This window comes from Chelonoidis abingdonii, chromosome 2 (genome assembly GCF_003597395.2).
Source record: "Chelonoidis abingdonii isolate Lonesome George chromosome 2, CheloAbing_2.0, whole genome shotgun sequence".
Classification (NCBI taxonomy): Eukaryota; Metazoa; Chordata; order Testudines; family Testudinidae; genus Chelonoidis; species Chelonoidis abingdonii.
Genome location: NC_133770.1, coordinates 80,209,225 through 80,234,013, shown reverse-complemented (window position 1 = coordinate 80,234,013; position 24,789 = coordinate 80,209,225). Strand labels below are relative to the sequence as shown.

Below are 24,789 nucleotides of genomic sequence, written 5' to 3'. Positions count from 1 at the left end.
AATAAGAAGAGGGCAACATTATCTCCTGTAAATTAAACAAACTTGTTTGAGCAATTGGCTGAACAAGAAGTAGGACTGAGTGAACTTGTAGGCTCTGAAGTTTTACGTTTTTTTTTTAGTACAGTTACATAACAAATCTACATTTGTAAGTTGCACTTTCAGGACAAAGATTGCATAACAGTACTTTTATGAGGGGAATTGAAAAATAGTATTTGTTTTACAAATATTTGCACTGTAAAAGGAATAATCAATTTCAATTACAACACAATATTAAAATGTAGAAAAATCCAAAATATTTAATAAATTTCAATTTGTATTCTCTTAACAGTGTGATTAAAAGTGCCAGTAATCTTGATTTTTTTTGAACTAACTGATTAATTGACAGCCCTAGTAAATATTTCACAACTGCGATCAGATCATTAGTTCTTAAGGTTTTTTTTTTTTTTTTTTAACTATATAGCCATGGTTTCTGAAATAGTGTTTGTGCTGCAGGAAAATAAAGTGAAACTACAAGTCCACATCAGCATTCAGCCTCCCTTAGGCTAGAAGAGCACTCTTATTTGATGGAGAGTTAAGGATGAATAGTTCTGCTCAAGTGTGATTAGATATGTGGTATCTGGGGACCAAGAACTGCATGCTTTTTCAAACCAGTGAGTGTAATGTTGCATGCCTTCTAGCTGAGCTGAAAAATGCTGAAACAATACATTTCGCATTTCTGCATGTGAATACTCTACATTCCTAGGAGGGGGAGGGAAAAACCTTTATTCAGGATGAGACCACACAGAAAGCATCTTTAAACCTTTTTGTATTTAATCAGTCAATGTATGGTGATGTGACTGAACCCTTTTATAAAAATAATCAGCTGTCACCTTTAACTTCAGACCACAGCCTAAAGTATTCTGAAATAAAGTACACAGGATGGGGGAAATATACTTGCCAAACAATTGATCCTGAAACACAAATGCATCTTTCCATGTTGTCATATTGAATTATTACCTGGCCTGCTCCGACTTCAAACAAACACTAGTGTGAGAGGGCGTAGAAGCTAATTAGCTCTCCACTAAGCAAAAACAGAGTTGTGACTTTGGCACCAGCTCCTGGGTTCCACATTCCTGGCCCATCACTTCATTTGAAGGCTTCTGTATTAATCAAAATACTTCTCCAGGGCTTGGTATTGTAGCCTAAAAGTTTCCCACTTTCACCCTTTCAGTAAATGCTGTTAGCTGGTTTGCCCTAAGTTACTTTCGTTTGCCAACATTTTCCTACTGCTGGAGTTAAATACAAGCAGCAATGACCATTCATGCACTCGAGTACTTGCACTGTTGTGTTCACAGGTGGTCACATCACTGTATAAATTGGACTTGCAACAAGCAGGCAAGTCTCTGGAGCAAGGCAGCCTGCTACTGTTCCTCCTACAGGGGATGCTGGCCACTGCATAGGTAATTTCTTACACACTTTCCTGTGCTCAGAGCTTATTTGCATTGCTATGTTGACAACACTGGCCTGCCCCCCTCAGAGGCTGCATTCTTAGGCCATGTCTAGACTATGCGCTGTATCGGCATGTTAAAATCGATTGCCCGGGGATCGATATATTGCGTCTAATCTAGACAGGATATATCGATCCCTGAGCGTGCTTAAATCGATTCCGGAACTCCACCAACCCCAACGGAGTTCCGGAATCGACATGGCGAGCCGCGGACATCGATCCCATGCTGTGAGGACGGGTGAGTAAATCGATTTTAGATATTCGACTTCAGCTACGTTATTCACGTAGCTGAAATTGCGTATCTAAAATCGATTTTACCCCGTAGTGTAGACCAGCCCTCAGGAGCATACTTTCCAGTGGCTAAAAACAAATGCATAGGTATGGACAACTCCAAGGGGTACTGAAGAAATGTAGCTGAACTGACCCATAGCTCATTACTGCACAGGAATGGCCAAACTGCCTGAGACCAAATTTCTGGCTATGTCAGTCTGACAAGAGCCAGTAAGAGAAAGGTAAGGAATCCACAGTAAGCAAATGTGGGTGATCTATCCCCCTCATCCTAAGGAGAAGTAATGCTGACTATCCTAACCCTTCCAAAATGTTAGTATTGCAATTAGTATTGCAAACACCCAGAGGGAGGTGGTTGGTATGGAGGTGAGATATGCAATCCCTTTTGAATTCCGGTACATTCTTGGCCACAGTGACTACTATGTAAGCAAGCTAATGTCTTGATTAACTTAGTCACTAGAATGGGAGTGGGTAGTAGTTAAGGATGTAGGCTAGTAAATTCCAGGTGTACTGAGAAACTAATGACCCAGCTAGATTATGGCCTTTTAGAGTTAACTGTGCTCGTCAAGCTGAGCACCTGTTAAGTTTTGATGAGGTCATGCTGGCTTCACAGCAGCTTTTAAAGTGACTGCTTGGGGTTTGTTGACAGAGTTGAGTGATTGCTGTAAAACCTGGACTACTTTATTTTTAGAGCAATGCTTTTGCACATTATGTGCAGCGTTTTATTAGCACTAATGTTTGTAGAGAGTAAAATGCAAAATTACAGGTTTGAGTATTTGTAAAAAGCAAGGTTTAGCACTTTGAGTATTTGTACCACATGTACCTGCCAGATCCCATAAACAGTAACTCAGCCACTCACCTGGAAAGTGAAACTTGCAGCCTGCTCCTAACTAATCCAAGAATGAGTTCACACCCTAAGCACTTGACCCTCCAAAAAAGTTAGTTCAAGGACACAGAGTGCACTGCAGCCTCGTTGGCTCTTTGATTTAGCACTGAAGCTGCTCGGTCTGGTACACTGATGGTCTTATACCCACAAGGACAGCTGGAAAATGAGGTTTAGATTCCAATTCTACAGGCTGTTTTACTGGCTCTTAAATAAAAGAGGGGAGGAGGGCACCTATGCATAATTGAGAGGAACCAGAGCCCCTTAAGGACACTTACTGTTTACTAGAATGCCTGCGTTGTGAATGGGTGCATGCATTCTCCTACACAGTAAAGAGATTCTTGGAGAAGGCAGCACACAGCCCACACATGGCAGTAATAGGAATCCAGGGAGGCTGTGTTATGAAGGAAATTCAGGTGCATAGTTTGCATTGAGTACCTACCAACCACTCAGAACATTTCCTCTTCCATGTATTTATAGCCCTCTCTCAAGGCATTGAAGCACAGACATTTTCATACTGATTATTCGTATACGTTTAGGGCTAGTCTACACAGGCAGTGCTGAAGCACTGCAATGGCAGCGCTTTAAGGTAGCTTGTGTAGTGGCAACAGAGCACTGGGAGAGAGCTCGCTCAGCAAAAAAACCCCACACACACACCTCCAGAAGGGACATAGCTCCCAGCACTAGTGCACCCTCTACCCTGGTGCTTTACCGCACTGAAACTTGCCGCACTCAGGGTGTTTTTTCACACCCCATGAGCGAGAAAGTTGCAGCGCTCTAAAGTGCCAGTGTAGACAAACCCTTAGTCTGACCACCTGTCTATTCTCCTGGTTAGCATTTGTCCACCCTTCCTGTAAAAGTTCTGCTGAGAGGAGGTAAGAGACTTAGCCAGTCTGGGTTTCTGCTTTGTATGTGTAATGTAGCTTGTTGTGTCTCAGACATTTATCTACAGAAATGTATTAATAACTATTAATAGGTTTTTACTATTTAAAATATTCAGATCTAACTTTAAATATTAAAGAGAAAAACAAACTAATCAATCCTGAAATTGGCAGGTTAGCTCAGACTAGACTGGGGTCAGCCTGGGAGAGACACTGCTGTGTACAAGCAGGCTTTAGAAACATTGTGTGTAGCAAAATAGTATGTGCAAGGGAGCTTAGGTAGCCCAATGAACTAACCCATGGCTGCTCTCCTAGTCATAAGTAAAGAGGTGTTTTAGTCGCAATCTTCCATTCATCCCACCATATAGTTTAGTAGTGATGGGCTGTATTTACTGGGAAGACACAGAAGAAACCCAAGGCTCCTGCAGTTCACAGTTCTGATGCTCTGATAGGTACCATAATCAATCCACTCTAAGCCTGATTTATCATCATGAAAAGTATAAAAAAAAACCTATACAGAGAATAGATTTAAGGAAATAAAACCACATGCCCAGTTGTACAAGAGTTTTAAGATGGGAGACAGCTGAGGAAACACTTAATCTCTTATTGTAAAACAGAAACCTTCAGATAGTAGCTGTCTTCAGGTAGAGAATCCAGTAAGGGTCTCAGCAAAAACAGCAGAGAAAAGTTGTCACCGATATAGTAGCTACAATACTATTGTTTCTATGACCTCCTGGTTAGCACAGGCCAGGCTAGATGATCACAATAGTCTCTTCTGGTCTCAGGATTATCCGAAGAGAGAGGTTGGCAGAGGACTCTTACTTTTTGTACAGATCTGATGATGAAGGTTTATCCCTGTTCCATGAGAAGCATGAAAAGTAGAGCGCTTGTTCAGAGGCTCTCCTTTAACAAAAAGAGGCAGCTGCACTGTCTGTACTGAAAATTAATGGAAGTGAGAGTGGGTGCAAACAAACTGCTCTGTATGAAAAAACGCAGAATCAAAACTAATGACTACCGCAACCAGTGAGAGTTCAAATGATTAACAGCATATCCTAAATCTATGCGTGTTTGTCATTAAAATAGAAATGTTCCCCAACAAATCTTTTATAAATTTCTTCAGACATGATTTTTTCATTGAATTTTTAATTAAAAATGTACACAAGCCAGCCCATTCCAATATGCCTGGTATTCAGATGGCTGACAGAGAGTTGAAAAATATACAAACTCACAAGCCCTCCTCCATAGGGCCTGTCAGGTTATAGCAAGACTTCACTTCCTTTGAACAGTGGTGAAAGCTGGCATCTGAATAGGCTGGATAGGGTGGACTGGCTGAAATATTGGCTTCTTTCGCATATCAGTGTGTGTTTTCACTGAAGGGAGAAGCTGGTTTCTTTTGATTATCTGCAGTGCCAGCTGAGTGTTACCTACAGAACAAACAGTTTCTAGTTAATTCACTTCTACCCATGACAAACTTGAGTCACAGGAGACAGAAAAAAAAAAACTTGAAAAGTCATCTAGACAATCCCCTGCCAGTGGTAGCTCCTGCCCATGCAACTCAGGTAAACCTTATGCTGCAGCTGGCATATGCTATTTCATAATGATCAACATACTGATAAGCGGATGTCACCTACTACAGATGCACAAACAAAAGAAAGTTGAAGCACCAATACTACTCAATTCTAGCTGCTGTTCCTAGCTATTAACAGTTACACCTTCAGGACAGACACCTGACTTTAGAGTTGGCAGAGTACTTGACAGAGCCACCTCGCTCCTACACCCAGCTTGGACTTTTGTACAACCCTATTAGATCTGAAAACAAAGGTTCTTAGACAATTATACTCTTTTGCCATCACTGATCTCTCAATCATCCCCACAGACTACATAGTACATAAGAAATGGAAACACAAATGAGACATCAAGGATACACATCAGAAAACATTAAAGCTAAGATTCCAGCTTAAATCAGTCATGCTTAGAGCTAGTCCAAATTTTTCAAAACAAAAGGTTTCATTGAAAAAATGGCCTTAAAAAAAACACAAAAAAAAACCAACATGACCCTGAATTGTTTTCTGTTTAATGAATTCTGAAAAGATTGGGTTTTGAGTTCTCTCTCAAGTCCTTAACATGAAAAGAGGGGGAAAGAGTAATGAGAATTTCTGAACTGAAGTGATGTTTCTATAAACAACTCTAGTCACACTGAACATCTATACCACTTTGAGGAGGAGACCTGAAAAGGAAAAGAAAATGGGATTGTTCTCTTCTGCTTTGTAAATTCAGTTAGTAAAGCCAGAAGGGTTTCCCAAAGTTTGCTTTAAAAAACTAAACAAAAGAAAATAAAAAAAACTTCAGGTCTTGTCTAGAGCTGTCATTAACATAGTAGCTGTGCAGTCAAAGAAACCAGGTAAGCAAAATCTGGTTAATTGAAGGGACCTCTTTTATTCAGACTATTTAAAATTTTTTGGTGGCATCTATTTTTCCTCAAAAGATGTCTTTGTTAGGAATTCTATGTAAAAAATAAATCTCACTCAACACAAATTATCACAAAAAACAAGATGAGATTTCATACTTAGTTTTTCTTTTAAGATTTTTCAACGTATATTTTCAAAATATCAGGTTAAAACATATTCAGAGAGGAGTGAGACTTATGTACTATTTTTACTTGTAACACGATTGTAACAGATTAGAGTGGTGACAAATTGAGCACCAACAGCACTTTCTGTTCAGTTACTAATGCCCCAGTCCTGCAGGTGGTTCTGCTCTGGAGGTCCTGATGGCTTCAGCAGGGTTTCAAGTGGGTGCTTGGTTGTGTCCATGCAGAGCAGCTCAGAATGAGGGCCTTCATTCCTGTTCCATGTGGGTCCTTCACACACGAACAGGGGAAATAACATTTGCAGGAATGGGAAAAAGTGACTCATTTTACAATAACTGGAGTCCTTTGAGATGTGCTGTCCATATACACATTGCACTATAGGTGGACATGAGCAGTACTCTTAGAGTCTCTGTGCCCCACATAAAGGACATGTAAGGGCAGCATGCACCAGTGCTCCTCTGTTTCTTCTGAACTGCAGAATCTGAAGGGTAAGGACGCCAAAGCTGAGCGGATGGAGGGTGTGCGGAATGTGCATGTGAGTAACATCTCTCCAGTGAAGCTGATAATGATGCTTAAGCTCTAGTTGAATGAGCTCAAGGAACCAAGTGGCTCTATCATGCCTACTTCATAGCAGGTCTTGATGTAGTTGGAGATTCAGTTTGATGGTCTCTGTATTGATATGGCTGATCCCTTTATTCTTTTTGCAAAACAGACAAATAGCCTTGGAGAATATGAGAATGGTTGTGTCCTATGCAGATAGAAGGCTAATACCCTCCTGCCATTTAAGGAATGTAGCGTTACTTCTGCTCTTGAGGCAAGAGGCTTGGAAACGAATATTGGCAAGTGGAACTCAGTAACCACTTTTGGCAGGAACTTGGAATGTGTCCTTGAGATATCTTAATGGAATAGAAGATTGCGAAGGGAGGGTCAGCCATCAGTACTTGGATCTCACTTACCCATCTTGCTGATGTGATGGCCATCTTCGCTGAAATGTAAAAAGGAACAGGTAGCAAATGGTTCAAATGATCTGCTCATGAAGGATTGAAGTAACAAGTTGAGGCCCCATGGTGGAATGAGGTACTCGATCAGTGGGAATACGTCAATCAGCCCGTTTAAACATTTCATCATAGTCACGTGAGAAAATAGTGTGTTTTTCCAGTGGGGGTGGTGAGCTGAAAGTGAATCCTGACTGAACTCCAAATGACAAAATTATTTTTCTTTAGTTCTGGCAAATAATCTAAGATCTGAGGTATCAAAGAATTGTGAGCAACAATCAGCCTTCTACAGCACCAGTGGGAAAACCTTGTCCATTCTGGCAGGTAGGTTTTTCTTGGAAACCCCTTCCTGGTGTTCATAAGGATATTCCTCACTGGAGAGCATCAGGCATATTCTACCAACAACATGCACCCAGGAAGGATTGCAGTTCTGCAATAGGATCTCTGCCTTGTTCTGTGACATGAGGTCTGGGAGCAGAGGTGGGTTGGGAGGTTGACAGGTATAGCAGGTCTGTGAACCAAAATTGGCACGGCTATGCCAGGGCTATCACAATCAACTTGTATGAATCTTGCTGTTGATCCTTGCAGAGCACTCTCAATATCAGAGGATAGGCCTATATTAAGGTCCCTGACCCTGGAATCAGGAATGAATTTGCCAGGGAGCCCAGGCTGATGCCGCCTCTAAAACAAAATATTCAACACTTCCTGTGACCCCATGTGGCAAACAAGTCTATCGGAGGTGACCCGAGAACAGAGCTCTTGATCTCCCAGTAGTGATTCTGGAAGAAGTGCCTGCACGGTTTGCTTGCCAATGTATTTTAAATACCTGGTAAGTATATTGCTGATAGGACAATCTAATGTTAGATGCATCAGGTCCACAACCTGACAGCATCTTGGCTCTGCATTGTTTTTTTGATGCAGAACATGGTAATTGTATTGTCAGTCATTATCCATAGCAATTGTCCTCTGATAAGTCTGAGAAAAGTCTTTAATGTTTTGCATAAGCTCTGAGGCTGATGTGCATCCTTGCTTCCCATTCCATCCAGAGGCCTTGCACTTTGAGTAATTTCATATGGCACCCCCCCCCCCCCCTTAGGTGACAAGAATTCATGGCTACTAGAACATGTGACAGATCCTTGCTATGGTATTTGGGTTTTGTTCCAACTGACAGATGAGGGACAATTGGTTGTTGAATCGGTCCTGAGGAATGTAAACCACAGACTTGGTGGAATTTAAGACTGCTCCTATGAATTCAATGTTTTGGATAGGAATCGGGCTGGATTGCTGCAGACTGACTTTTGAGGCTAAGCTGCAGCAGAGGTATAGTGTAGAGGCAGATGGAGTCTGAGGCACGTTGAAGAGGAACTTGTATTCAATGTGTGTTGGGGGGTGTGCCCCTTGGCACAGGAAGGGCTGATAATTCCCCACTTAGTGCCACCACTATCTGCTGTGTTGTTGAAGGCTGTGGTTTAGATAGGGGGCAGTAAAGGCAGTTTGCATGACCATTGGTTATGGGCACAGGCCCTTTGCATGTGGGGCAATACTTAAACCCAGGAGACACAGATGAGACTGTCCTGGGTCTTGACAAGAAGTCAAACTAAGCTAAAACTTATCTAACCAGAATATACTGTAAAACTATTAAAAAACAGTCAACATTATTAATTGTGCGGTAGGAAGCTGCTGGCAGTTGTACAGGCAGTGAGCTCAGTCTGAAGCCAGATGTGATTAAGAGGAATGGAGGAGTGCAATGCGCTCTGCCCTCACATGCCCTCAACGTGGAGCATAAGGAGTCTCAGGGCACACATGTGAGGTCTAGGTACTGACGACTAAATACTCTGGGCTCAAGTGCATGATGCAAATGTGCATATGGACAAGCAATGAAGGAGAATACTACACTGAGGACGTCTCAGGGGTAGGTCTAGGACATAGCACTATTTAGCTCATTTCTGGAAGCTTAACAGGTTTCAAATTGGTGTCCCTTTAAAAACAAAAAACCAACAAACCTTTTAGTCCTTCTTTATACAAAGGTGCAAGAAAGTGCATAAAACTTTCATCATTCAATCTCCCATACCTCACTAACTGACAGGATTTTGGTCATACTTTCCAAGACAAATTGCTTTTGTAAGAGACAATGCATGGAAAATTTCAGCCCAGAAGATGACTGCTTTGGGAAGATATGAGTGTGTAGGAACAGGTTTATGCTAGACATTGTTTTTAAGTCTGCACTACAGAAGGCACTGCCAACCAGTGGTGTAATTTAGGCTAAGAGTCTTTAATTGATAAATACTTATTTTTACACAAAGGAAACATATAAAGCACAGGAGTACTTGTGGCATCTTAGGGACTAACAAATTTATGTGAGCATAAGCTTTCGTGGGCTAAAACCCACTTCATCAGATGCATGCAGTGGAAAATACAGTAGGAAGACATATGTGTGTGTATACACACACACACACACAGAGAACATGAAACAATGGGTGTTACCATACACACTATAAGGAGAGTGATCAGTTAAAGGTCAGCTATTACCAGCAGGAGAGAAGGGGGGGGAAACCCACACACTTTGTAGTGGTAATCAAAATGGCCCATTTCCAACAGCTGACAAGGTGTGAGGAACAGTAAAGGGGAAAAATAAACATGAGGAAATAGTTATACTTTGTGTAATGACCCATCCACTCCCAGTCTTTCAAATTAAATTAAAGTTAATTCCAATGCAGCAGACTCTCAGTCTGTTTTTGAAGTTTTTTTTGTGGTAATATGTGACTTAAAGAGATGGCAACCAATGGTGCCATGTAGAAGCATGTACATACACACACACAAAACATGGACAAAAAAAGCTTTGGACTTGAAATGTGGGGAACAATTAATTGCACAACTTGCTGAGCTGTAACATCTGAACTCAAAAATCTAAACAGACTGCATATTTCTGATGCTACTAATTGCTTTATTCTACTGCGTTGACTTCAAAGGTTCCTTGGTAAAGTTTGCAGTAAGGTCTAAAATAATAATTAAACACAAGCAACATGAGAGGCACAGGGAGCACCAATCAACATAAAAGGGGTTAAAATTGTTTAGAAAAGATGCCAAAATTACTTACCATTCTGTAGTTCAAGATACACAGCCAGTAGAATGGCCTCGGGGGGAATTTCTTTAGGATGGATCAGTGAAGCAGCCTTATCCCAAAATGAGATAGAAAAAGGTTACAACACAACAGATAATTCAACAAGAAGGAAAATACCAGCTGGCAGGATAGGATAAGGCAGGGCAAACAAACAAACCAAGGTACTATTTTTCAAATATAAATACCTGCCATCAGGTCCACGTATGCAGAGAGGATGACAGATGATCTGCCTTTTAAGAATATTTCACACCTCTACTCTGAGGCACCATCTGCTTTTTACATACATACATGACAAATAAATGAGTCATTCTAGAGCCAATCTGAAGGTTTTGTTTGTTTTTTCTTGGAGGCGTGATTTCCCAGATGAGCGATTCATTCAAAATCTCCCTACAGTCACATGACCAGATCCTCTGTTATGAAGCTAATGAACTTATTCAAATGTGCACCAGCTAGGGACCTCTCTATTCCCAACCTGCAGCAGTTTGAGAACACAGTGAAATGTCATTGTCTCAGCCAATCAGAGTGCAGGAATACCATACAGTTACTTAGTTCCCTGTGCTCAGCTTGGCTGCCAATGATTTGTACAGATGTTTATTTCTCAATAATCATATAGTATTTGATTCCCCACACTCAGATCAGCTGACAGAGGCAGCCTACAAGGATTTCATGATCACAATACAATTATTTCTCAAAATATGCAGCTCTCCCATCAGTTACTCTGATAGCTGTGCTCTGACTGGCTCCTATACTCAAAGCTCAAGCACAGTGTCATTCCTTTCAGTCAAAACAGAAAAATTCTCAATTGACATGCAAAGAAAAACAGCAAGGGCTGTCAAGCCTCTGAAAGGGAAAATGTTATTAAATATTTGACTAATTTCCCTCCTCTTCATCCTTCAACCTCAACTTCCTTCCCTCTACAGCTGAGCAAGCATCATTGTTGTATTTGTGTTCGTCTTGTTTACACTGGAAGAAAACAGCCCTTCTCCTAGTCAACTTTGAAACGTGTAAACAAATATATTGCAGCTATTCAAACAAACTTGCTAAGCTATGAGGAAAGGAAATAAGGATGAAAAGAATGATAAAAAGGAATGATGATGGGGGAGGAAACGCTATGATTTTAAAAAAATAATTTCCCTTCCTGAAGTTACTTTGAATTTCATTTTTAAGTGTGAACAATTAAATATTTCCAAAACAACAACAAAGATGTTTCTCACTAATCACCAACTGGTAGACTCAGGAGCCTCTAAGTTTATTTGCTGTAAACCCCTCAGCCTCACAGTTTGTTCAGCCCAAAATACAGCTATTACTTCACTAAAAAGGGAGAACACTTCAATTATATTAACTGAACCTGTAAAAGTGCATTTGGTTTAATACCCCCCCCACAACACACACACATTCTTGAAAAGTATGGGACCATATTTGTGAAAACTAAACACGGGACAAAATGATTCTGTATAAAAAGCTCTAGCCCAAGCAGTACAGTTAAAAGACTAAACAGCAACTTGAGTAACTTGGTAGCAAAGGTGCTATTTCACCATTTGATTTGCCCTATTTCTCTCTGCAAGATATAAAATCCAATGGTGTCCCTGCCCATTGTTTTTCTAGTTGGCTTCACTCAGTGTTGAAGACAGCCTGCTTAAATATGCACAGTGAAGTAATTCCGTGTGTCCTCTCTTTCACACATGGTGGTAGTTAACATGTAGCACCCAGTGACATGGATCTGCTCTATTGAAAGGAAGGAAATGAACAGCTTTGAATAGCTTCAACTTCAATTTCTTCAGCTTCAGAGTAGTATCCTGTTTTGGACAGTGATTAAATTATGACAGCCTAAGTTATTCTGCAGAGAACCCTTTTTAGTTTTACAGAGGAGAGCTGCTAAACCGAAGGAAGAAAGGAAGAGGGAGTAAAATCTAGAAAAACTGTAGGAAACTGAACTCCAAGGATAATTAACTCCCTCAACCTCAGGAAACCCCTAACCTTTCAGTACAAGTATTTGCACATTTTTTGTAAGTACTCCGCAAGTGAAATTCTTGCATTCAGGCAGCAGAAATGGGATGTTTGTCTTTAGATTTTGATGTGACAGAGAGCAGCTATAAAGCATCCTAACTTCCCACGAAGGCAGTTGAACTGCTTTACAGTCTTAAAAGTAAACTAAAATCAAGTTTTAGCAGTCCAGTGTTTGGATCCAAAGCACCACAAAAGTTCTACATTTAAGGGCAATAACTATCACCGGTTTTGGGAACAATTAAGTGTCAGATTAATTTTAAACCCACCCACAAACAATTTTAAGGCAAACGTGAAGAAAAAGCCTAAAATTACAGGCTTAACTGACTGCTTTAGAGAGTTTGATGCTTTTGGCTACCCTTTAGCCACCCCAATGTTTTTTTAAAACAATGAAGCTAAAAGGGGTGTTAGCGTGATGGTTAACATAATTGAGAACAATTTCATTAGAACTAATCCAGAACCGCTCATTTAAAATCGTTCCAGACCATCGTATCAACATGCATTTAGATAGAACACCCAAGAGAAATTCACCTAAGCAGACAAACAGCTTTGAAATCAGGTGAATACATAAAGACATGATTAACACAAACATTTTTTTAGGGTTATCTTCTGGTTGAAAAATATAACAAGCTTTAACTGAGCAAGTTTGAGAATCCTAGGAAGGATAACGGGGAAAGATGAAGGGGGGGAGGAAAGGCTATAATGTTTTCTTAAAAAAAATTTCCCTTCCTGAAGTTATTTTGAAGTTTCTTTTTAAAGTATGAACATAAATATTTCCAGCATAATGACAAAGATGGCTCCTATATAAGAGAACAGTACATAAAGCTGTCTTGAGGTTTGTTTTTTCACCTGGTGGAGACACTTGCGAGCTTTATCATATTCACTTCGCAAGCAGTAAGCACTGCCAAGGTTAAACAACATCATTGTTCGTGCAGAAGTGACTGAACTGGGATAACACTGGGGTGTCTGCTTGCCAGCTGAAAGAAAAAATAATCAAAATTATTTCACACTTTTGATTTCATTCCACACCGTGGCAAGACAAATGCCTGCATTACTTCTGGATTCTGGAGCTATTACTTACAAGATTCCATCACCTCATTTTCTCCTTTGTCTGACCCTGTAGAGACAAGAAAAGCCAGAATGTTCTGTGAGCCTTCTTAAGGCTTTCAAAAGAAAACCCTATCGTTTTATGACAGCAGATTCAAGCTGGACTTTCCCTTCATGGACTGACTATGGTAAACCAGAAAATCTATCAGCTTGTTAGACCATTGTGGATTATTGTGGACCATTTAGAAAGCTTTCAGTTTTCATTTAAAGGGGTTTGCTTATCTAAAAACATCTTTTAGATCTACAGTATAATGATGGGCAATAAAGTTTAAACTGCAAATGTGCCATTCAAATCAGAACTGCTACTGAAGGCTGAACTGTATTGATGGGATCTAAAAGTAGCTCTTATTACATTCCCCACCCCACTCACCAAAAGTGTTGGAAGATTTAAGATACAGATTTAACCATCTCCCCTCTCATATCACCACAGTGTACATAAATGTCATTTAAATTCTGAAAAAATGCACAGAGGGTGAAAAAGGGTGAAGTGTTAGTAGGTGAGAGGCCCAAGCATTAAGTGTAATTACATATTTAATAACAAATTTCCAACAAATGATGTTTAGACAAACTGATCAGCAATACATTAGTTGTGTGTATTTGTAATTTAGTTCAAAATACACACAAGGTAAACCAAAAACTAAAGAACAGACCATCCGTCTCACAAAAAATACTGCAAATTTATATATGTTGCAAGTTACAGAAGGAAGGCAGCTGAAAGCATGACCGGTTCTAATCAAGTGTAGACTCATTAACCTTGATCCTGCTCGTTTGAAGAGATCCCCAGGTAAACATCAGTGACGTTCTCAGGGTTCAAGTGAGTAATGGCATCAGAGATTCTGTCTAGAGAGATGAGAGCCTCTGCTGCATACAAATGGCCAAGAAACCTACAACAGCAAACATTCAGATACAAATTCCACTTTACCACATTACTGTTTCAGAAGAGAAACTGGAATGTATTTCTTTACCTGAGTGACAGTTAGCTGTATTGAAAATATTACAGACACACTTTTGTAAGTGACAGTCATTTGATTTTTTGTAACATTGGAGTCTAAAATGGCAAACACTTGTGCATGTAAGTAGTCCCAGTGAAATCAGTCGTGCACAAGAGTTTGCAGGATCAGGGCTATTCTCTATTTAATAATAAATAGCACTTCTGTAGCACTTTATACATTCAGATTGCTATTCAAAACACATTTAATTCTCACAACATCCTTGGGAGGTTGGTATTAGTTTCTCCATCTGCCAAACAGGAATAGAGACAATGGCTAAGTGATTTCACATTCAGAAGAAAAACCACCAACCTGCTACTAGAGTCGGTTACTAAAAACAAACAAAACTGCAAGCATAAATTTATACTCCAAAGAGGGAATATAAGCTGTCAATTCTTGCGCTGTCCTACAGGCATGTACAGCACCTAGCATAATGGGACACCCATTCCCAACTAGTGCTTCTGGAAGCTACTGCAATACAATTAAGAACACAGAGATGTTTATGATGTTTTCCATTTTTAGCTTAGCACAAGTAATCTGCATTTTTTTAAATTAAAATGTTCTAATTAAGATTGCATATCAGAAGTGACCACAATATGCACATTAACAAGCAAATATTAATTTTAAAACAAAAGTTGAACACACATTTTATATACATAAGACATGTGACAATATAGAATCCATTTCAAATTACAGCAAAGTTGCTTTGTTTTGAGTTAATGATTAGCACGCACAAGGAATTTGACAGTCTGTATTAAAAGGCAAAGCAATTATAATAGAAACTATCCATGAACTGAAGCATTTTAATCTGAAGCACATAATCTGAAAAGACAGTCACCACAACAGACTGCCAGCTCCCTCCATGTAAATTCCTCCGTGTAAATTACCCCATTCAGTAACATGAAGAAAACAAGCACAATTACCACAGAGAACAGTTAATTTTGCAAGGCAAGGAATGTAACTGGCTCTTTTGCTTCCAAACATTACTCTGATCTGTTATTTCTCCATTTGCGGCACAAATAGTAGCATACCCATTACAAAGCAGTTTGTAGTGGACTTCTAAATTTAATAATAATTTGGGTCATAAAAGGACTGTACAAAAGCTACAATGATGTAACAAAAACAAAATTAAGATCAGTTAATTTCTTGACATGGGTGAGTTTAGCATTTATATTGCCAGAAAAGTACTATAAGCATGACTGGATTAACTCATTCCATCATATGTATGTATGGCAACAAATTTGTGAAACCCAACATGAAATACCACTGATAGCCAAGGAGTAGAGGATAGGGTTCAAGATCATTTGTTTGTTTTTTTAAAACAAAAAGCCTTCAGAATTGTATGACAATAACATGACCAAGTCCAACAGGAATATTACACAAGTGCAATCTATTCTGTAAATGCAGTTGAATTTCGTTCAAAGTATCTTGCTTATCTTTTGGAAGTTAAAAGCCCCTTTGAAGCTAATTTGCACACATTGAATACCCAGAAAGTAGCAGTCTTTGTGGAGAGCAGTTATTATTGCTCATTCACAGCAGTTTAAACATTAAATACATATACAAATAAGTAACTAGCACTTCCACAGCACTTTTTACCTGCAGGGCTCAATAAATGTTATAGAAATAGTAAGCATTGTTATCCTCATTTTGCAAACAGAGACACTGAAGCTCTGTCTCACAAAGTCAGTCAGTCAATGGAAGAGCCAGGAATAGAACCTAGGCATAAAACATCCACTTTGGTGCTCTAGTCACTGGACCAAACTGCCTCTTCAGGATTAACAAGCAGCACCAAAAAGTAGTTACAGAATCTGACCACTCCAATTATACAGATTTCACATACAAAACATTAGGCCCCATTCCTGCTTGTCAGTGAGTATTTTGCCACAGACTTCAAGGGGAACAGGGGTCAGATCTAATATTTGCGTTCTTAGACTTAAAGGCAGAACTGGCAACAAGTTAAAAATGTTGGCACTTCAACTCAGATTCTTCCAGATACCAGGGGCAAAAGAATGGTCAGTCCAGACTTACTTAAGAGATCCTGACAGCTTTGGCTGCTGAAGAAGTTTATCTGCATGATTCAAAGCCATAAGGTTATCACCCAAAGCCAGAGCAACATAAGCACTGCAGGCAAGTATTGAACACCTGGAGGAGGAAAAGAAAAGGAAAATGTTGTAGTTTCAAATCCAAATGTAACTGTCCAATTCTTGTATTAATAAATACATATAGAAAATTCTCATAAAGACATGCTAGGTCCTTTTAAGAGGATTTTGGCACAAAACAGCTAAGCTGTTGGGATACCTGATTATTTGATATACATATAAGGAGGCCGTAATCCTTTTTTCAGATCACACCGTTTCAGATCTGACTTCTCCATGGCACACATTACAACAAACGTAATCTGTAACATCGTGCAAGAGATTGGTTTTCATAGTTTTAAGCAGTCCAAGAGGGCCTGTTGGCTGTCAACAGTGATTTGGGTGCCAAACTTCAAATCTGTGAAGAGGCAGAATGGCTGGAATAACCATGTATAAATTCAGGATTCCTATATAGCAACAGTACATGAACATTTAGCAGTCTATGGAAAGTCCTATTGTAATCTCCAGAAAACATGAGCTTTTAAAAGATGAGTTATACCATTTTCTCCAAAGCAACTGTACTATAATCCAGGAACCTGCAACAGGAAACATGTTAAAATGCTCTGCACATTTAGGCTCAAATATTTTGTCTACAAGTAGTCACTGGATGAAATAAAATTTGACCAGCAAAATAAAGTTCTAAATTCTCACTTTATCAACACCTTTATAATATTCAGAAAATCCAAACAAGTTATACTTTGATTTTATTACTTGTGTTCTGAATTCTTTTAGCCTTGAATTTCAGTTATGTTCCCATTTTATGAAGCAATAAAGTGATACTGCAAGTTTGCAGATTTCTGCATCATGTAACTTGATATGTAATCTCCTTGCAACACAGATTTATTGTAATAAGGCTTTTATTCGAAAATTGTTAACAACTACTCGGGTTGACCATATTGATACTTTCTAGTATTTGTACTGTATGAATGTGATCATAAAATCTTAAAGTATTAAAAGTAACAGTCTGACATTTTCTACACTGATTCCACTATTTTAAAACTGAAAACACTGATTTCAATACATAATTGTAGTGCTATATCAGAAGGTTCTATGAGATAAAAATACCACAGATATTTAACTTCAGTCTTTTAGATGTTACTTGTACAGTTTCATGCATCTCTAAAGCACAAGATTTCCTGAAATTCTTGTAACAAAATCTGAACCACACATTCCACATCTTCAAAACAATAGTCCCACATCAGGATGTCAGCATTAGGTCAATCTTTTATAGCTTGGTCATTTTTTTCCCTTCTCCACCCCTCAAACACAGCACTTTGGAATATTTTCCACTTCCTAAAATGTAGTTCAGTGTAGGCTCGCGTTGTCTTCAGGGCCTTGAGCCTTCACCTTCCTTGCCTTGGAACTCCCTGCTGCAAGAACAGAATCTATCCTTCTGCAGGGAGGAAGGATGGATCCTCAGACAGGTCTCATGTTGGGAGTTGACAGAAGAGTGCATTTGATTCTCCTGTCAGGAGGTAGGCTATTACAGCAACAATTTTCTGGCAACTGTCAAACCTACTTTTGGTCCAGCAGTAAGTTATGTCTTTATTCCTGTTTCCCAGGAGGCCTGCTCTTTAATTATACACAAGCACTATAAGAAACTTCTCCACTATTTTCCCCACCCTCTATTCCTCTTTTCGTGTGACCTATGAGCATGATAATCTGAAGCCGCACAAAAGCTTTCAAGAAAGGGAGGAAGGCTTCCACCTCAGCTCCCTAAAATATTAGGTTGCCAATAAATAAAAGAAATAGGACTCTCTCTTGTATTGAATTCTATCTCAGGGGAGCACTACTTTTAACAAGGAGAATGGTAAAGGTATTTAGCTGATAAAACTAATCTGTATGAAAAGGACAAGCCTGTACTGACAGAGTTGTTACTTACATCTATCCCAGGCCAAAATTTGCTCTTTCCCCTCCACATCTTTTTATATGTTCCATTTTTTTTTTAATTTTTAAATAGACACTTATTTGCCATCACAAATTACCTTCCACTGGAAATGCTACTGGCCTGGAAACCCTCATATTAATTAGTATTTTAGGAAAGAGACACTGCACAGCAACAGCCAGCTAGAGAAGAGCAAGATGTTTACATCAAATTTTCTTGCTTGCAGTATTGTTCCTCTCACACTCTGATTCATTGTCAGACCTGTTAAACCAAACAGTCAACAGATCTGACAGTTAATCAGAGTGGAAGAATTGCATCACAAGGGAAAAAAACTAGTTTCTCCTCCCCCCCATGAAGATTCTGAGAAAACTCCACAGGTTGCCTTTAAGCACTGGAAAGTCCCAGCATTAGTCTGCTTCTCTGTTCCCTAAAGTTTTGTTTGCATTGGAAAAATATTTTTTTTTAAACTGCCAGATTATGTCAAACAACCTGTTGTGCAGGACTTGACAATAAGATATGTCAGCCCTCATAGACTCAGTTTACTGAACCTAAACCAGATACTGAAATTAGCTTAATCCATGTAAAAAGGCTAACCAGAATAAATCCAGTCATTCAAAACTGATTGAAGGGGAGAGCTACAATGACATACAGTGCAACTCTTTAAAGATATATTAAACAATGGAATTTCCGGAATAATATGGAGAAAAATCTGCAAGCTGAAATTAAACACAACACTGCCTATCTTTACTCTAGGCATATTTCAATATGGCCAAATGCAAGGCCACAAAGAATGCAGGCCCTGCTTGCACGATGGGAGACTGTGTTCTGGAAAGCAGTGATTCTAAGGTTTTCCACATTTAAATGCTACAGTAGTACAGCTGCGCTACTGTCTCTCTTCAGCATAGACACTACCTATGCTGACCGGTTCAGTACTCTCGTTACTGTAGGTAATCTACCTCCTCGAGAGACGGTGGCTAGGTTGATAGAACAAGTCTCTGTTAGACTTTGTCTACACAGGGACTTAGGTTGATTTAACACAGCGGTCCACCACCTTTTTCGTCAGGCGGGCGCTGGACGACGAGCCACCAAGGACCATGGCCAGCGGACAAGCATCAGCCGAAATGCCACCGAGAAGTGGCAATGTTAAGAGGCGTCGCTGCCGAGAAGCAGCATCATCAAGAGGGATTGCCGCTGAAATGCTGCCGAAAATCAGTACACGGGTGCAGACAGATGCCCTGGCGGGCACCATGTTGGAGACTATTGATTTACCACCACCACTCAGTGGTGTGGATTTTTCATACTCTTGACCAATGCAGTTAAATCAACTGAATCTTCTAGTATAGACTAAGCCTAACAGAGACTTGAGGGTCACAGTGGATAAATCAGCTGAACACGAGCTCCTAGTGCAATGCAGTGGCCAGAAGGGCTAATGCAACTCTTGGTCATATGAACAGGGGAGTACTGAGCAGAAGTAAAGAGATTATAATACCTCTGTATCTAGCCCTGGTGCAACTGCTACAATGATAGTGTGTCCAGTTCTGGTGGTCACACTTCAAGAAGGACATAGATAAACTGCAGAGAAGAGCCATGAGAAAGATTTAAGGATTGGAGAATAAGCCTTAACAGACAAAGAGCTCATAAAAACATAAAAATGGCCATACTGGATCAGCCCAATGGTCCATCTAGACCAGAATCCTATCTTCCAACAGTGGCCAGTGCCAGATACTTCAGCTCAATCTATTTAGCTTAACAAAAGAGAAAGTTAAGGAGTGACTTGATCACAGTTTACATAAGGAACAGAAATTTGATAAGAGGGCTCTTCAATCTAGCAGACAAAATATAACAAGATTCAATGGCTGGAAGCTGAAAATAGACAAATTCAGGCTAGAAATTAGATGCAAATTTTTTAAACAGTGATGGTAATTAACCAGTGAAACAATTTACCTAGGCTTGTGGTAGACTATTACTGGAGATTTTTAAATTAAGGTCTGATGTTTTTCTATGAATTGTGTTATGTAGGAGATCAGACTATACAATAAAAAATGGTCCCTTCTGGCCTTAAACTCTATTAATCTACGAACTCTTTGAAACAGGAGCTGAAACTTTCTACAATACCACAGCGGACAGAGACAGTAGAAATAGTATTGTAACACTATAAGTCAAAATTAGAGAGAGAAAAGACAACAGAGGATTATTCTCTACAGTATATCTTATAGTGCTTTGTTCAGTAATTGAGCTCCTACTTGTAATAGTTCCTTCCCTTTATTCATGCTCCTGTAGCTACGTTGTTTTCCCTCCCAATCTGTAGCACTTTTAGCATCACACATGTCCACAGCCAGCCATCAGAGGAGCAATAAAACTTCTGAAGGGGTTTCCTAAAGCAGAAAATTCACTATGATTTGAGACCATGATTTAATGATTATCAATATAGAAGATTAGTAAAATAAGAGATTTTTAGCTGCATTAGGCCTAAAAAGAGGAAGACTAGGTAAATAAAGTATGTTTGTCCATTAAAAGAGGCACCAACAATTCTCTGGATTCCTATATCAGTTTTTACAACACTTTCAAATGTAATCTGTGGCCCAGAGAGGATACATCAGGTTCAGTGGAGCCTAACAGAATTGGGTTGTTCTAGCATATTAAAACATTGTATGGAATTCTACTGGGCAGCAGAAAGGTAAAGGGAGTGACTTCCTAGTCAAAGTATGCAGAAGCTAGGAGGCTGAACTAACTATTACAACAGAAGAACTCATAGAAAATCCAGAATTTGAAAGCGTGTGTGTGCGCGCGCGTGCGTGCGCACACTTTGTGCAATTGCAAATTAACTGGAATGTAAAAGTTTAAGACAGCTACCAAGTTCAGCATGTATGGTAAATTACATATTAATCCTAAGTATCCCCACAAACCCCTCTAAAATGACAAGATTTTTTTTTGTTTGTTTTAAAACTATGATGATATAAGCAGTTATGTACAAAACATTCAAAGCTATTTAAAAGCACATTCAAGTATTAGGAAAGATGAAGTTTTCTAGTCCAACTAGCTGACATCATGGTAAATCTAAAGAATATGCAACTTTTTTTCCCTTAGAGAGAATCTTTGCTGGCTCTTGGAATTTTCTATTAATTTTAACTGACCAACAAGGTAAGAGTTTTAATCTTTTTAGTTTTTCTTTTAACAGCTCCTCTTCCAGCAAAACTGAAGGCAGTTAGTTAACATTTGATTCTGTACAGAACTGCGTTTTACACAGCCACATGCAAAAGCCCAGAAATAGTTTATGTTGACTCAGGCCCTAAGGATACCAATTCCCAGGGTTTTAACTATCAGTCAAAGCAAATATGACAAGAACTAAATTAATGCTTTTCTTCTCTTTTCCTTTTTTGATATGATGTTCCTTACCAGAAGCAGTAAAATAATTCTTGTACTGACAAGTTTTTCCTGACATGCTGTCACGTTACATCAATAGATAACAATGGCTGATTGTGAAAGAAAGGATTACATACATTCATTTTCTCACAACATGACACCATGTAATAATTTTGACATATAGTAGTCATATTTTACACAACAGAAAAAAGAGCCATACAATTTGTTTATATTTTAACCCAATATCTTCCATCTCAAGTATTATACTCTTCTGTTTAAAAACCAATCAAAATATCAGCAATGACTCCTCACTCACTCCAACAAAAATGTTCTTTAATTGACTAAAGCTAGATTTTCTGCACATACCTGGAGCAAAGCAAATGTTAAGCTTGATATTATGACAACAGGTTAACCGGGGGTTAGCCTAGAAGACAGTATACACCTCATAACTTAAGAAAGAAATTACTGTAGGCTTTGACAGAAAATAAAAATACAGTTAAAGCAGATATCTTTTGTTTTTATATAAATTCCTGTTCATAAACATGTCCTGGACAGAGAAGAGAAACCCAAGTACTGCATTCATTACCCCATTTTAAAAAAATCCCTAAAACTTGACTAACATGGCAAGGTTTGTAATCATAAGAGCTGTAACAGGCTGGCAGCATCTGCTGGAAACTACTTACAATGTTAGCAGGTGTTGATCCTTCTGGGAAAAAATTACATGGTTCCAAGTGACTTGTTACCCTATCTGGATATCTCAGAGACAGAATGGGTCTGTAGAAAGAGCACCTAGACTGTGGGCCAAGTAGTCTTAAGGAAGACTTCTGTGAGTTGCTGCAACAGCTGAGGAAGCTCTTATAAGGAAGAAATTATGGAAGGTGAGCGTTCAGCTGTTGTAACCTGCACAGGTTGTGCCATGTTTGTCTTTCTTCCACAGGACTGAAGTGACTGCATGTACAAAGTGCAAGCTGGTCTCCATATTGGAAGAGACGGTTCGAGCTCAGGAGCAACAACAAGTATCAACCCTGCGTTGCATAAGAGAAAAAGAAGATTTCCTGGACAGATGTCAGGATATGCTTTTACGGGCACAATGTCCTGAAGAATCGGAGCAGGCTGTGCAGAAGGGAGAGAGGGATGGTGAAGAAATTTGGCAGCATGTGACCGCCAGAAGAAGAAAGAGGAGCGTCCATGTATGAGCAATGGAGATACAGGTGAGCAACCGTTTTCATGTTCTTTCCACAGGTACTAATGTGGAGAATGGACTAGATGATACATCTGAGAGAAGGCAGCAGCAGGAGACTCCACCGATTGGAATGCATGAGATGCACTGTCCTAGGGATGGGGGTTCTACAACCACCACTCCCAAGAGGAGGAGGTGGAGGAGGGTGGTGGTGGTTGGGGACTCCCTCCTCAGGAGGACTGACTCATCTATCTGCTGCCCTAACTGAGAAAACCGAGAGGTCTGCTGCTTGCCAGGAGCTAGGATTCACAATGAGGAGTCTCGGAAGTCTCTCCGTCACAAGTCCTCGAATTGCTACCCCTTCCTGCTTCTCCATGTGGGCACCAATGATACTGCCAAGAATGACCCTGAGCGGATCACTGCAGACTACGTGGCTCTCGGAAGAAGGATAAAGGAGTTTGAGGCGCAAGTGGTGTTCTCGTCCATCCTCCCCATGCAGGGAAAAGGCCTGGGTAGGGATCGTTGAATTATGGAAGTCAACGAATGGATACGCAGGTGGTGTTGGAAAGAAGGCTTTGGATTCTTCGACCAAGGGATGGTGTTCCAAGGAGGAGTGCTAGGCAGAGATGGGCTCCACCTAATGAAGAGAGGGAAGAGCATCTTCGCAAGCAGGCAGGCTAACCTAGTGAGGAGGGCTTTAAACTAGGTTCACAAGGGGAAGGAGACCAAAGCCCTGAAGTGAGAAAATTGGATACCAGGAGGAAGCATGAGCAGGAGAGTGCAAGAGGGGAGGACTCTTGTCTGGGACCGAAAAAGCGGGACAATCAGTGAGTTATCTGAAGTGCCTATACACAAATGCAAGAAGCATGGGAAACAAGCAGGGAGAACTGGAAGTCCTGGCACAGTCAAGGAACTATGTGACGTGACTGGAATAACAGAGACTTGGTGGGATAACTCACATGACTGGAGTACTGTCATGGATGGATATAAACTGTTCAGGAAGGACAGGCAGGGCAGAAAAGGTAGGGGAGTTGCATTATATGTAAGAGAGCAATATGACTGCTCAGACCACCAGACCAGGGGGATGAGGTGGACGAGGCTTTCTTCCGGCAGGGTCACCAGCAGCTCTACTGGAGCCACCCCAGGAATTTCACCAGGGCTCCCGCTCGTGCTGCGTGTGCTCGAACCGCCACGGTCTGATCCGCAAGTACGGGCTCAACATGTGCCGGCAGTGCTTCCGCCAGTCCGCCAAGGACATCGGCTTCATCAAGTTGGACTAAACACTTCAAGAAGATGAGATGCCACAAGGAGACTTCTGGACATAATTCTCTGCCTAATTTGGATAACCGGGCACACTAAATTTACAAAATCTTTGCCATGCTATTTTGTGTATAAAATAAAATGGCTTAACAGTCAAGAAAAAAAAAAGTTACTAGATCGCAGGCCCTGGTTCTCATGGGAGACTTTAATCACCCTGATATCTGCTGGGAGAGCAATACAGCGGTGCACAGACAATCCAGGAAGTTTTTGGAAAGTGTAGGGGACAATTTCCTGGTCCAAGTGCTGGAGGAACCAACTAGGGGCAGAGCTCTTCTTGACCTGCTGCTCACAAACAGAAGAGTTAGTAGGGGAAGCAAAAGAGGATGGGACCCTTGGAGGCAGTGACCATGAGATGGTAGAGTTCAGGATCCTGACACAGGGGAAAAAAGGAAAGCAGCAGAATACAGACTCTGGACTTCATAAAAGCAGACTGACTCCCTCAGGGAACTGATGGGCAGGATCCTCTGGGAAAACAACATGAGGGGGAAAGGAATCCAGGAGACCTGGCTGTATTTTAAAGAATCCTTATTGAGGCTGCAGGAAGAAACCATCCCATTGTGTA

The 24,789-nt window shown here is 40.1% G+C and overlaps 1 protein-coding gene across 10 annotated transcripts in view; it reads right to left on the bottom strand.

Moving 5' to 3' along the window:
- Positions 1 to 3,026: 3,026 nt before the first annotated feature.
- The window catches only part of CNOT10 (CCR4-NOT transcription complex subunit 10), a 77,370-nt gene continuing 55,607 nt past the window's right edge, over positions 3,027 to 24,789 (bottom strand). For 4 of the 10 annotated variants that reach the window (XM_032784145.2, XM_032784139.2, XM_032784141.2 and 1 more), the window contains 6 exons: positions 16,373 to 16,486; positions 14,109 to 14,239; positions 13,330 to 13,365; positions 13,098 to 13,225; positions 10,221 to 10,296; positions 6,092 to 7,113 (listed from right to left, as the gene is read on the bottom strand). In XM_032784145.2, the coding sequence (XP_032640036.1) occupies positions 6,926 to 7,113; positions 10,221 to 10,296; positions 13,098 to 13,225; positions 13,330 to 13,365; positions 14,109 to 14,239; positions 16,373 to 16,486 (673 nt within the window). In that variant the 3' untranslated portion in view covers positions 6,092 to 6,925. Of the gene's footprint in view, positions 4,963 to 6,091; positions 7,114 to 9,560; positions 10,120 to 10,220; positions 10,297 to 13,097; positions 13,226 to 13,329; positions 13,366 to 14,108; positions 14,240 to 16,372; positions 16,487 to 24,789 lie in introns of those variants that run through there. The other 6 variants (XM_032784140.2, XM_075062485.1, XM_032784143.2 and 3 more) reach the window with 6 other exon arrangements.